Below are 13259 nucleotides of genomic sequence, written 5' to 3'. Positions count from 1 at the left end.
TTTTAAGGTTGCACTACGGAAGATACATTTCTAAAAACGCGCATGCAGGGAAACACATTTGAGTCAAAATAAAAGCTTTGTGTCAATGAATGGCTTCTGTACTGCTGTGGTGTATCAGGGTGGATGCTCTTCAGGTGTTTATTTTACTGGGTTTTACATTCTACTTTGTATGGCAAAAGAACTCCTTTCATTTGCATGTTACGTGAGCGGGACAAAAAGCATGCTAATGGGGGAAGAACTACAGCGTGTGCTTTTGCCATCCTCCTTTATTCTGTTGTCTCCCCCTTGATTCACGACCACGCATTCTCTTCTTCACCCATGGACTCTTGAAAGATGTTGTCTTCTCATGCGCCTCCATATTTACAAAGCGTTGTAACTCTCAGGCTCTATGATTATGTTGTATACAGTATGTGTGGACTAAATGGAGTTTTATGCATTTATGATTTTTCTACGTTCAGTGGGCACTTTGGTAGGTACACTAGTTCACTAGTTCCAAGCTGGACCACCTTTTTCCTTGAGAAACTGCCTTCATTGCACAGATTTAACAAGGTGCTGGAAACATTCATCATATGAATCTCCCCTTCTACCACATCCCAAAGGGGCTCTATTAGATTAGGTTCTGGTGATTGTGGAGGACATTTGAGTACGTTGAACTCACTGTTATGATCAAGAAATCAGTTTAACAAGATCTGAGTTTTTGACACAGTGCGTTATCCTGCTGGAAGCAGCCATCAGGGGATGAGTGCACTGTGGTCATAAAGTGATTTATGTGATCATCATTTGTTATAATGAAACAAACAATTCAGTTTTATTTATATACACAACAACAGCGCTACAATAATACACAGAAAACACTACTCAATTACACCACTCCCAGCAGCATGTACCTTTAAATACAAGGTAAAATGGATCAATGTTTTCATGTTGTTTCAGCCAAATTTGGACGCCACCATTTAAGTGTTGAAGCAGAAATCAGGACTCATCAGACCAGGCGACATTTTTCCACTCTGAGGATGTTTAAGTTATAGCCTCAGTATCCCATTTTTAGCTGACAGGAGTAGCAACCAGTGTGGCCTTCTGCTGATGTAGCACATCTGCTTCACGTTTCAACGTGCTGTGCATTCAGAGATGCTCTCTTTCATACCTTGCTTGTAACAAGAGCACTTAGAAACAGTCGGCCATTCCCCTCTAACCTCAGGCATCAACAAAGCATTTTCTCCCAGAGAACTGCTGCTCCCTGGATATTGTTTCTTTTTCCATTCTCTGTAAACCCTAGAGATGGTTAAGGATGGAAAATCCTAGTAGCTCGTCAGCTTCTGAAATACTTAGACCAGCATGTCTGGCCATGTTTGAAATCAGTTAAATCGCCTTTCTTCCCCATCCCGATGCTTCATTTTAACATCAGCAGGTCAAATTGACCACATCTACATGCTGAAATGCATTAGGTTGATTAGCTGATTAGATATTGGTATTAATGAAGAGCTGAACAGGTGTACTGAATGAACAGCGAGCACTTTACTTTAATATTTTAAATGTTAGATTTTTACCATAAAACTCTTACATGCACATAACTTTTATGTGTGAGGCTGATGGGAATTACTTCAGTTTTGCTGCTATTTGCTGGAACAAAAAAAAAAAAAAAAAAAAACCTTCCACAGAGCAGAGCAAGACTAATGGCTTCTAGTCATTATCTTCATCCTCTGGGAAACGCAATAATCTCTATAAATTTATTTTCAGTCTGGAACAAATATGTGGACGCTGCAGACGGACGGACAAAGGTTCCCAAAGTGGCTAAAAGTAAAACCACACACAACAACACACGAATCTTTAACGGTGAGAAAAAACAAAGTTCTCAGAAGAAGGAATGATTTAGATTTTAATGGGTATTATACAAGTCATCCGAAGGAAAAAGGAAACACTGAAACAAGAGGCGAATGAAACCCCAGTTCCAAACCAAAACTACAACAATATCAGCTAACAAAATGGATAGTGCTATTACACTGTACCCAACAAATACTGAGCAAGGGTATCATTATAATAAGACATAAAAGTGTTTTCTTCTCTAAAACATATGAGACCACCTAAAGTTTAAACCAGGAGAAGGTGTCATTTCTACTCTACCTGATGATGGAGCCGGAGGTGCAAAGAATTAAAATCCATTTTTCAGTTTTTTGGTCTGTAATGTAATGTAATGTAATATATATATATATATATATATATATATATATATATATATATATATATATATATATATATATATATATATATATATATATATATATCATCAAATAGCAAAGCGCTTTTTAGAAAAAAGATCAACAATCAACAGAGAAATGGTAATATTCTGTCCATGGGTCAAACCCACAAAACTACAGAAGTTCACAAAACAAAAAGAGTGGTTTAAAATAAAAAGAGTCCGTCTGTTCTGGTGAATGCCCCGTGATTGCAATGATGCTCAGGGATCAGCAACAAAGAAACTGCAGTTTACAAATCCAAATATAGTCTATTTTTGGTTTCAAGTAAGAGCAAAAAATAATATTCATAATCAATCAATTTAAGTCTGGAGCAAGCAAACATACCATACCATACCATACCGATATCTTATTTACATTATAATTGTATTTACATCAGGGGATACTGAGGGAAAGTATTTAAATTTAAAGTCCATGTTTAACTTGTTATTTGAAAAATGTAACAGGGAATACGATGCACAATGCAAGGTTCTTTCTTTAAAAAGTGCAATTCCTTTTTCTTAAAGTAAAAAAATATATCTCCTTACTTCTGTATATATGTAGAAATGTTGTTCATATAAACAGCAACTGTTGATTTAAGAGCCCTAAAGCCAGTGACGAAAAATGAATGTGTGTTATTGATAGGCAGCAAATTATCGCTAAAATATAAATTATTTTATAATACTCCATAGAAAATCAGAAGTACCGCATTTTAGCATAAACAGAAACTACTGAGAGTATTTTTTTCTTCCTCTCTTTTAGGAGTGTTTATAGATTTAACTAGACTAATGTGGGCAAGTTTCATCTAACTTATTGTTTATTTAGCCAAAAACATTACTGGATAACAGCAACAACAAAAAAACAAAACAACGAAAAACGTAATACTTCCATAAAATATCTAAGAATAAAACAGTGGTGGACCTGAAGGCAGCCCACAGAACCTCCAATACTTCAGGCTTATAAAATACAAAAGGTAGATAAGCTGGTTTACATGCGTACATGTTTATATATGAATGTTTTTCTTTTTTTTCCCCCTTTTTTTTTGTTGCTTGTGGAATAACAGTGCTGCGTAAGCAGGAATTTCTTAAAAAGGACATCCTCTACACAGTTATAAAAAGCAAGCGGATATTAAAAGTAAATAGTGGTAAACTCGTGTCTCTTGTTTCCAGTGGTCTGCAATGACACCTTTGTGTGTACCAGTATATTGTGGCAACAAGAGTTTCATCAACTGCTCACCAGGCGCAACGTGTTTCTTCCCTTCATATTCAAGTAGTGTTATGTAGCTATATTTGCACATCTTAGAATAGCTTATACTGAAATGAAATCCTTGCACGGCGTCGGGTGTCTGACCGCAGGCTCTGACGTCACCGGAAAGATGTGGTTTTCCATCGCTGAAGAAAGTCTCTCGCAGTTTCACGCTCTATTACATGCTCGGACATCGTGCTGCTTTCCAGTTCATTTGATAAAATTCATAATGTCATAATAATAATGACGTATACTGTATCATAATGTATATGACTAATTTTTTCCCCCATACCAAAAACACTCTTCGTTTCTTTTCCCCCTTAAACATGCTCCTTTTACTGAATCTTTCTGTCTCGTTTTAAATGTGCAACTTTAGGATCCGTTGGTGGGTTGTGCGGTCTGTCTGTGCGCCTCTGTGCTCGTGTCCTTGCATTCTCCAGGAAGGATGCCGCCGGCCTGCAGGGCCAGCTGGGTTTGCAGGTCTTTGACGACGCTTTCCAGGCTCTGTCGAGCTTCTCTCTCCTGCTGCAGCTCCCGTCTCAGCTGCTCACGATCGGCTTCTGCCTGTTGCAGCTGCACATGAAGCTCTTCAATCTGCGCAACACAGGAAGCAGCAAGATTAAATGAACGGCAGCCAAGGAATGGGATCAATAACCACAACCGAGTGCACAATATTTTCTAGTGCTCTCGCTGGCTTTGGTCATCTTGGGGGCATCTCACCTGAGTAGAGTATTTGACCCGGAGGCGTTCGGCTTCGCAGCCTTTATCGCAAACTCGCTGCTGTCTCTCTCTCTCCAGCTCTCTCTTCAGCCGCCCACAAGACTCCTCCGCATCCCTCATCTTCCTCTCCCAGTCCACGCGAAGGCGTTCGATCTCCTTTCGCAGGTTGCGCTTGGCCTCGATGGCCTCGCGAAGACGCCCCTTCTTAGCCACTCTCACAAACTCCAGCTCCTGCAAAAACATTCGAATCATCAGAGTTGTGAAAATGAAATCCAGTGAAGCTTTAATATTATTTAGTTTTGGTGAGATTGGTCTCACGGGTTACCTGCTGAAGGCTGCGTTTAGCTTGAAGAGCAGCTGCCAGCTTCTCCTCCTGCTTCACTCTCATCCTGACAATCTCCTGCAGGAGTTTTTCCCGCGCCTCCTTGGTGTCAAGACCAGCATACAACATCTGTCTCATGGTGTCCATCTCTGGGCAAACAGTCCCTGGCAGCCAGGAAGGCCTCTCCTGAGCCCGAGCCATGCTCTGAGGAGTCAGAGTCTGAGACACACTGGTGCAGGCAGACGGAGGTGAAGCCAGGGAGGAAGACTGCACTGGACCTGAGGACAGAGAGAGGTTTTTTATTATTAAGATTGTGATGAAACCCCAACAATATTAGTGTTGTGATTCTCAAAGACTCAACATAAAATTGAGATGCTGCAAATAACCACTAACAGAGAAGACAAGCGTTACAAAAAGCAGAAGATCATTGATGTTCACTTGTTCTTCTTGCTTTGCATCTTTAATTATTTGCTACAAATATTTGCATTTTTTGCTACATAAATAGAAAGCCATTATTCCTCTTGTACTTTCCCCCCTTGACACCAGGTGGCGCAGCTGCACAGGAATCACCATGAACAAGCCTGCTCCTTTACTGTGCAATAAAAGTTGGAATCGAAGAGTCTGTGCCCTATATACGCTTTTTCTAAAGCTCAACTACAGTTTATTTTTGTGATTACACTTCAAAAAAACCAGAAAAGATGGTGGGTGGTACTCACCATCATCACAGTCATCCACATCAATCTCTCCATCTGTGTCCATGTCTTCGGCTCGGTTGGTGTTGCTGGAGTGGGCCGGCTTTGTTGTAGGCTGTGCGTCACCATTATGCAGCTCCTGCACGGAAATGGCAGCTGTCCCCCTGTCAGGAGTGTTGCTGTCCTTGGGATGGACCGCAGGGGCCAGGTGGGCAAATGCCAAATTGTGTGTCTCCTGATTCCTCGAGCACGACCTGTGAGGATAATAAACACAGCCAGACTTAAAGCATTTAAATGCTAAAAAAAAGGGGCTTGATTAAAGAGGAACTGTAAACAGTTTTAAGCTGTACTTAAAACCAAAACTGTGACATCTTTTGTTTGGAAGGCTCACCTCTCCACCTCATTCTTGGCCGGTTTCTCTTTTTCTGCTGGCTTAGGAGACCAGGGGCGGAAAGCAGAGGGCCTCTGTTTTAGTTGGACCTGTTTCAGATCCTGAAGCAACACAACAACACAACAAGCTTGGATAAACTCAGAAAACTGCTGCTAGAACATTCATTCAAAGGCCCCTCTTTATTCAAAGAAGCCAGATGAAGAGAGGCCTTAGATCTTTAATCTTTTAAATTACACATAAGTTACGCAGACATATAGTGTACAAACCTTGTGTGCAGACTTTGACAGTGACTGGAGCCAATCGGGTTTCCTGTCTTTGTCAGCTGACTGCAATTTGTCGAATTTGGACCTCTTGGCTCGGATGGGGCTGGGAGACTGACAAGGGAGAAAAGGGGAGTAAACGATTAATCATCACGATCCAGGCAGAGATACGGCACATCATAGACAGCTGAGAAAAACCACACAACTTCTAAAAATGCTACAGTGTGACTGTAAATGGCATTATTCATGAGCAACTCGTCAATTTGTCAGCACATGTAGAGATGTTTTACAGTAAAAGAGCAGAAGGTCACAGAATGAGAAAATATTGCAGAGAAGTCTCAGAGAGGCGAGGAGGATAGACGATGCATCTGTGCAAGCGTTCAGCAACAGAGCCTGGCATGTCTGCATGTTTGTGTGTGTGCGTGTGTGTGTGAGAGCAGGGCTTTGAGCTTAGCAGACACTCAAGCTGGTCTGGCTGGCAGCCAGTAAGGCTACATTGCTCCCTGCCAGGCAGGAGAGGCGCCGTCAGGTGGAGAAGATCGACTCCTCGAACCACAGAAATATTGCAATCCAGAGACAGAGGCAGACAGAGAGGAAGACAAATTAAAGTAATTGCACTCAGATCTGACAGGCGATCGAGTAGAAGTGTTCTAAAACGGCTGCACTTTAACACAGAGCTGCCGAGTCATGTGCTGTTTGAGGGCGAGCTGAAAACCTGAGGAGGGAAGAAGCATCTGCCTTGTTAAGTGCCACAAAACACTGAATCTCACAAGCTTTTTCCCCCTTTATCTATGTCGTATGCGTGTGTGTGGCAAGTTGCAGATCCATGTGCTGTGATAGCGAACATCCTCAACCAGGTCTGCACTTGTCAGACAGAGGATATGTTTACCTAGGCAGGCACAGAGGCCAGCACAGACCTGCCGGGTTGTTCTCTTACTCACTACTATGACATCCTGCCTCCAGGAATGGCAAACACTCCCATCTCCTTGTCTGCGTGTGCGATTCGAGACAAACGATTACTCTGTTTACCTTCAAAATCCTCAATGAGAAAACACTCCCTTTGGTGTAGTTGTGCAACCTTTAATCGCCAATTGCTGTGATCACCTGGAGATGGATATTAACAATAAACTTCATTTAGTAGGAAGCCCAGCCGGTAATGAATCACGTCTCACAGATTTGCAGCACGAAGCCAGACTCTGCGTGAGCGAGCGTGTGTGCGCTCACACTGCTATGAGTGGGTGTTGGGACATGTGGGGAAGTGGGTGGCTGCGGGTGTAGACACGCATATGTGCATGTGGGAGGGTATGGAGTGAGTGTGTGTGATAAAGTGCGGTTAGGGGTGGAGGTGTTAAGTCAGGTCTGGCACTGCATACCTGAACTATAGATACCACGTTTGAATTGGGTTAATTTACAGTTTCACCTATTAGGAAACTGCTTACCGTCACAAGTGAGTAGTTTTCAATTGTTCTAGTAAATCATTTAGGTTGTTTAAGCCTTTGATGGAATTTATGGCTGGAATCTTTGACTCTGTGACATTTTCTAGACCTTCCCGGTTTGATTTGAGCCTACATTTGTAAGCTTTATGAAGTGTACATGACATGTTTGTCTGGACACTCCCCTCCAGTCTGCCTGCCTTACAAATGTCTCTACCCGTCTAACCAGTCACCACGGTACACACACACACACACACACACCCATTTACAAGCCCGCTGGTTGGATTTGCTACTGTAAGGTAGTTCTTTTAACCTAGATTAACCTCCTGACTGTGTTTAGCAGTGGTGACTCGACCCCTCACCTGCCTGACTCAAGGCTGGTGGTGTTCTAAGAACTGCTGCCCTGGTGTAATAAGACTCTGTAATTACTGCCGTGACTGTTGTTTTCCTGACAAAGGATGTCTGCCTGTCTGGTACTATTTCTACCCTGAGGTTTGCAGCTCCAGGAAGGCTACGAGCACTAGACATAATAGAGCCAGAAAACAGACACTCCCAGACACCACAAGGGACCTACTGGCTAAATATGACACTGACCTCACAGGAGAGCAGCCACACGGGCTTTACTCATCACCACATCATAGACATAGCATGGTCATGGAGTCAAAACACCCCCCCCCCCCCTTATACATCCTATTGCCTCGCAGGCCCAGATAGGACATCCATCCCCATTTCTCTCACACTGGAAGGAGAGGGAGACTTCCTCTGAGGAGTTTGCTTTGGCTGCGTCCCCTGTGGGAACTGAGAATTGAGTGGGAGGGGGGAGGTGAGCCAGAAGAGGGGGGACCACAGAGGAAGCACTGAGCTGAAGGAATGTATACTTGAAGGCCAAGTACAGCCTCCCCTTTCAGACTCCATTCAAGCATTGCCCTTTTCAACTCACTATTGTATGATATTTCTTTGAGGCGCTGTAATGAGGGAGCGGTTCAAAGCAAACCTGTAGGCTAAACAGGGTCTAATAGCAGAAGGGCAAGAGCAGGCATGTTTTATTTTTTAATTAGTGCTACATAATGGCGTGGCAATACAAGGATAAGCTCCAGGTTTTTTTCCACCCCACAATCTTATCCCGGTGTGGCAAACACACACAACACAAGCATATCGATATCTGTTCAAAGAGCGCAGCGCTCGACCTGCGTGAATCACGATTTCTCGTCATCACGCCAACTGGAGCGTGATTTTGACTGAGCCGTTTTTTTCACTTGAACATGGATGTAATCAACAATATTTGTTCAGTGACTGGTGATATGGGACCGGCGTTCAGCACGAGGGGGAAAAGCCTAATCTTAACATGGTTAACTTGGTCAGTCGACGTCAGCAAGCATCATACTGCAGATGATGGAGATTAAAGTTTAATCCCTTAGTTTCTCCATAGCAGCATACCAGCGTCCACAGAGCCCCTGTGAAGGGCTATTTTCTCGACGCACGCTTCATCTGCCATTAGTGAGAGACGCCAGAGGAGGAAGTGAGAATGGAGGGGGATGTGAGAGGATCAATGAAAGCATGAATGGATGCGTAGCAGGCAGGAAAGTGGGTGGATGAAGAGGGAAGAGGTAGCTGATTGGAGTGTGTGTAAAAATGTATGACCCTAACTCTTGAAGTTTGAAACTATTTCTGGTTGTTGCCATTATTCTATCCATCCATCCATTCGCTTCCGCTTATCCTTTTCAGGGTCGCGGGGGGCGCTGGAGCCTATCCCAGCTGTCATAGGGCAAGAGGCGGGGTACACCCTGGACAGGTCGCCAGTCTGTCGCAGGGCGTACACACAGAGACAGACAACCATTCGCTCTCACATTCACTCCCGCATTCACACCTATGGGCAATTTGAATTAATCAATGAACCTATCCCCATTATTCTAACTTTCTCATTTCTAACGTTAGCAAAAACGCAGACACAACCAATCAGGCAGGTTGAACAGGCACAGGGTTTTAGCGAGATCATGTAAGCCGGAGATGTGGAGGTTAAACCGAAATTATAATATGCAAGTGGCAAGGGTCCAAGTACAAGTGCTCATGCCATTTTTAAAACCTGTTTCTGTGCATGTTTCTCTGTCTATAAAAAAAGATTAGGTGAGAACAGAGTTATTATTGTTATCTATAGCTTTAGGAATGATGCACGACGAGAAGATTATCACCTCTTTCTCTTATTTATCTGTCAGTGAAATATGTTAGCGTTAGAGTCAGTTTCTAGGTAGCTTAGCTTAGCTTAGCATAAAGACTGTGAAGATTATAAAACTGCTAGCCTGGTTCTATACAACAAAATTACGATAAACAATTTATATATCTATATCATGTGATTAAGTGAGTGTTTGGGTGCTGGTAAGCAGAGTGGCTAGATAAAAAAAGAATAAAAATGGCATGAATAATCTAATCTCTGAGCAACAAAACAAAACGCTAAGAGCTAATAAGCCTGTTGGATCTGCTGAAAGGGTAAAACTGAAACCCCTAGCATCTGTTGTGCTACTAAAAAAACACTGCAATGAAATTATCAAGAAACAAAACATGAGGCAACACTCATATGGTAAGACCAAAATAGCTGAACTTCCTGCAGGGCCCCAGTCATACAACACCAACGCAACGTATGCTGCATGATAGCATGGCATTAAGAAAAGTGCACAGCAACAAGACACAACAGTTTCAGATTACGGCCTCCTTTCCCCTCCTAAACCCCTGAATGTAATCCCCAGATCGACATGTGCTTACTGGGGCGCTGTCTCACTCAAGGGCACACCAACTGGCATGGCTCACATGGGTAATAGCCTTAGTTGGAAGTGAAGGAATACTAGTTTTGGTAATCTGATCCCTATGGTTTGGTGTGGACGGTCACAGGGATGCCTTAAACGCTCTATTCAGCTCTCACTGCATAAATTGTACGACAGTCCCTTGATTTATATAAAGCCCTGTGGTCACTGTAACAGCTGGGGAAGTATTATTGGTGTCTGCCCAGAATATCCCTGAAACTTCATCCCATATTCCACACAGATACCGGGGTAGCTCTCATTTCCCCTCTCTAAAGCTTAGCTTAATTTATCAATTTACTGTGTCTCTGCTTGAGAACATTTTGTTTACGTGGCTGAACTGAGCCATGGCAGCGTAGCCACACAGAGACAGCCGCAGGGCCAGGCATAAGGACGGCATTACAGCGGAGCTTATTGGATTGTCCTAATTGTCTTTGGGATTGAGACTTGATGAGGTCTGAGGAAGATGCAGGACAAGCTGGTGTTCCTAAAGGTGGAAAATCTCATCAGATGCACACAGCCTGACACATATAGCTTAATGGCAGAGGAGCAAAACAGTGCAATAATATCATTCACTTATTAATCCTGACAACGTAACAATATTTTAAGACCCAGTCTTTAAGTTTTACTTTGCTGAAAATAGAACAGGATGTTGTACTGATTACAGTTCGGTGGCAAAATGCTTGACTTTGAAGTTGCAATAAGTGCAAATTTGATTTTATGTGCCCACAAGAGAAAAAAAAAAGTGAAAACAATTTTGCATATAAGCAATGCTACAATGGGCAAATCCAGACCTGCTGTTTAATGACATTGTTGCTTGTATCCTTACATGCAAATGTCATCTTTTCGTGTTTTGACAGTGCAAATACACGTCTATTGCTTTGACATTTCTGCACGTACTTCACAATGCCATGGCTGTAGAATAATAACACTTTAATAATATTTTCAGCATTTCGTGGTTCCCTATGGGGTCATTTGAATAGCCAAGCAGTTAGGGTCCCTGTCATTATCTTTCTAGTCTTTTGCAGTCACTGTCCACTGCTGTCAAATAAAGGGTTAAAATGCAGAAAAGAGCTGGTTACTGCAGTTCTGTCAGGAGGTGGTTCTGTCAACCACAGGGTGGAAAATCTCAAGCCTCAATTGCACAACCAAAAGCAGTAAAAGGATGGCGCTTTTGCTTCCTTTGATAGGTATTGTGTCCTACTCATGGAGGGGGTTGATAGAAAAAGTCCTACATCACTTTTAAGAGTTTTAAGAGTTTGGCATGGACAGAGATTTTTATAGTAAAGATTGCACTTGTATTCTGTTGGGTTTAATTCGCCTCTTTCAATGCCATCATACATCACATGCAAATGCGGATGAAAAAATATTAGGGCACAATAAACTCTCTAATCTTTTGATGACAAGTTTCATTTTTACGATCCTCATCATGAAAAAACTTGTTCCTGAATAAAGCGAACTGCTTGTGTGCGCATGAAAAGATCATCTCGGCGGTGAGAGCAAACACAAAGAAAGATTACTGTACTACTGAATGTGAATTCCTAGTCAGGTCCAAACATGGCAACCATAACAACGGGGACATGCCCGCCGGCCTTTCTTACAGCGGTGTTGACAGCGGTGCCCAAATCACTCTCTCCCTCAGAGGATGACCTCACACTAGGAAGCACTCATAAGTTATTTCAACAGATATGGAAACCCGACACTAAAAGACGTGAAGCAGATAGTGCTGCAGATTATATTTTATTAGGGTGAGCATGTTCGGTATGGTTGTGAGTCAAAGTTATCTTAGGAAATGAAACGTGCTCTGTGACTGGTGTATTTCTAGACACACATAGTGCCAAATTCAGCAGATAGTTGTCTGAGCCCCCCTGCTGTACTCTTGGAATAAGAGAGTTAGAAATCAGACCAGATCTGAAGCAAGACGCGAGGCAGTATCTACTAACCGGTGCGGGCAAAGAAACACTCGCTCTGTGCCACGATCTCACTGGGACATACCACACGAATGCACAGACACAAAGCCTTTATGTTTCTATAACATTTAGCACACTTATAATAATGTAAGAGCAGGCCGGACCAGAAGGCCTGAGGGGATGAAGGTTAACGAGAAAGACAGAGGGAGGGAGAAGGAGCTATGACTCACTCTATGTAAACGGAAAATAATTTGATAACCAGAATGCGTCAAATCAACATCAAATATATTCACACAACTTTTGAGAGCATCACACATAGAAATAAAAAGGGGTCTATGGGCAATACTCACTACATATGGGTGGACTTGAATGGTACTTAAAGAAAATACTTTGTCATTTAAAAAAAAAAAAGAGCTGCAACCAGGCAGTTTTATAAGCATCACCCCAGATTTCGATTGTCTAAGTGCTCTGGAATTGAAGGGAAAGCTGTGAGAAAGCTTTTGTCCGGCCAACCAAAATGGTTACCAGACAGCCATGTGCTCCAAAGTACTTCCAACACCTAAAAGGAGAAATTCTAGCCCTTTCTCTGTTATTCTAACGCCACAAACGGATCAATATATTTCCTAATTACTTCATTTAATGCACCAGCGTTGCAGAGAAAATCACTGCGTTAGCGTGGCCGTATCCCGAGTTTCAGACGCGTGTGTGTGCCTTCACAGAACTTGATCTGTGTTGTACGGCAGTGCCAGCAACGACATTGCCATGCAAGCTTAATCCCTTGGCATTACACTGACCCTCATCTGATTCTCCGGCGGTGGTGCACTTGTGTGTTTTTAAGTGATCTATAACCTCGATTTTACGTCACAGTTTGAAGCACAAATACGATTCATTTAAGATGATTAGTGATATTCTTAAAGTTAAAAGACCTGCAAATATCACCCACATTTACACCTCTTACTTACAGACAACACGCTCAATCTGGCGTTAGCTGAGCAGCCCTGATGTTGAACATCAGCGACAGCAGATTTGTTGTCTTAAAAGAACAAGGAGGTGATTTCTAAACCCAAAAGCTGGAATTGTTGGAAATAATTTGAAATATGTAATAAAAAAAACTGCAATAATTTCCATTCTATAAATGTAAAAAAAAAATAAAAAAAATCTAGAATTAAAAAACATGGTGCTCAAGACAATGGTGCTGACATTAATTTTGTGATAGAGCAGCTAAAAAAATATATCTGTAGGTGTATCAGTAGGCTTCATTTA

The 13259-nt window shown here is 42.3% G+C and overlaps 1 protein-coding gene across 1 annotated transcript in view; it reads right to left on the bottom strand.

The window, feature by feature from the left end:
• Positions 1 to 3340: 3340 nt before the first annotated feature.
• The window catches only part of skib (SKI proto-oncogene b), a 29068-nt gene continuing 19149 nt past the window's right edge, over positions 3341 to 13259 (bottom strand). The window contains exons 2-7 of the mRNA XM_085353316.1: positions 5868 to 5975; positions 5602 to 5702; positions 5235 to 5464; positions 4522 to 4796; positions 4197 to 4427; positions 3341 to 4070 (exon numbers count right to left, since the gene is read on the bottom strand). Coding sequence (XP_085209442.1) covers positions 3849 to 4070; positions 4197 to 4427; positions 4522 to 4796; positions 5235 to 5464; positions 5602 to 5702; positions 5868 to 5975 — 1167 coding nt within the window. The 3' untranslated portion in view covers positions 3341 to 3848. The remainder of the gene's footprint in view (positions 4071 to 4196; positions 4428 to 4521; positions 4797 to 5234; positions 5465 to 5601; positions 5703 to 5867; positions 5976 to 13259) is intronic.

This window comes from Diplotaxodon limnothrissa, linkage group LG5, assembly GCF_057381915.1.
Source record: "Diplotaxodon limnothrissa isolate DT_005_m linkage group LG5, D_limnothrissa_male_GT1.1, whole genome shotgun sequence".
NCBI classification, from domain to species: Eukaryota; Metazoa; Chordata; class Actinopteri; order Cichliformes; family Cichlidae; genus Diplotaxodon; species Diplotaxodon limnothrissa.
This window is presented reverse-complemented; position numbering and strand designations above follow the sequence as displayed.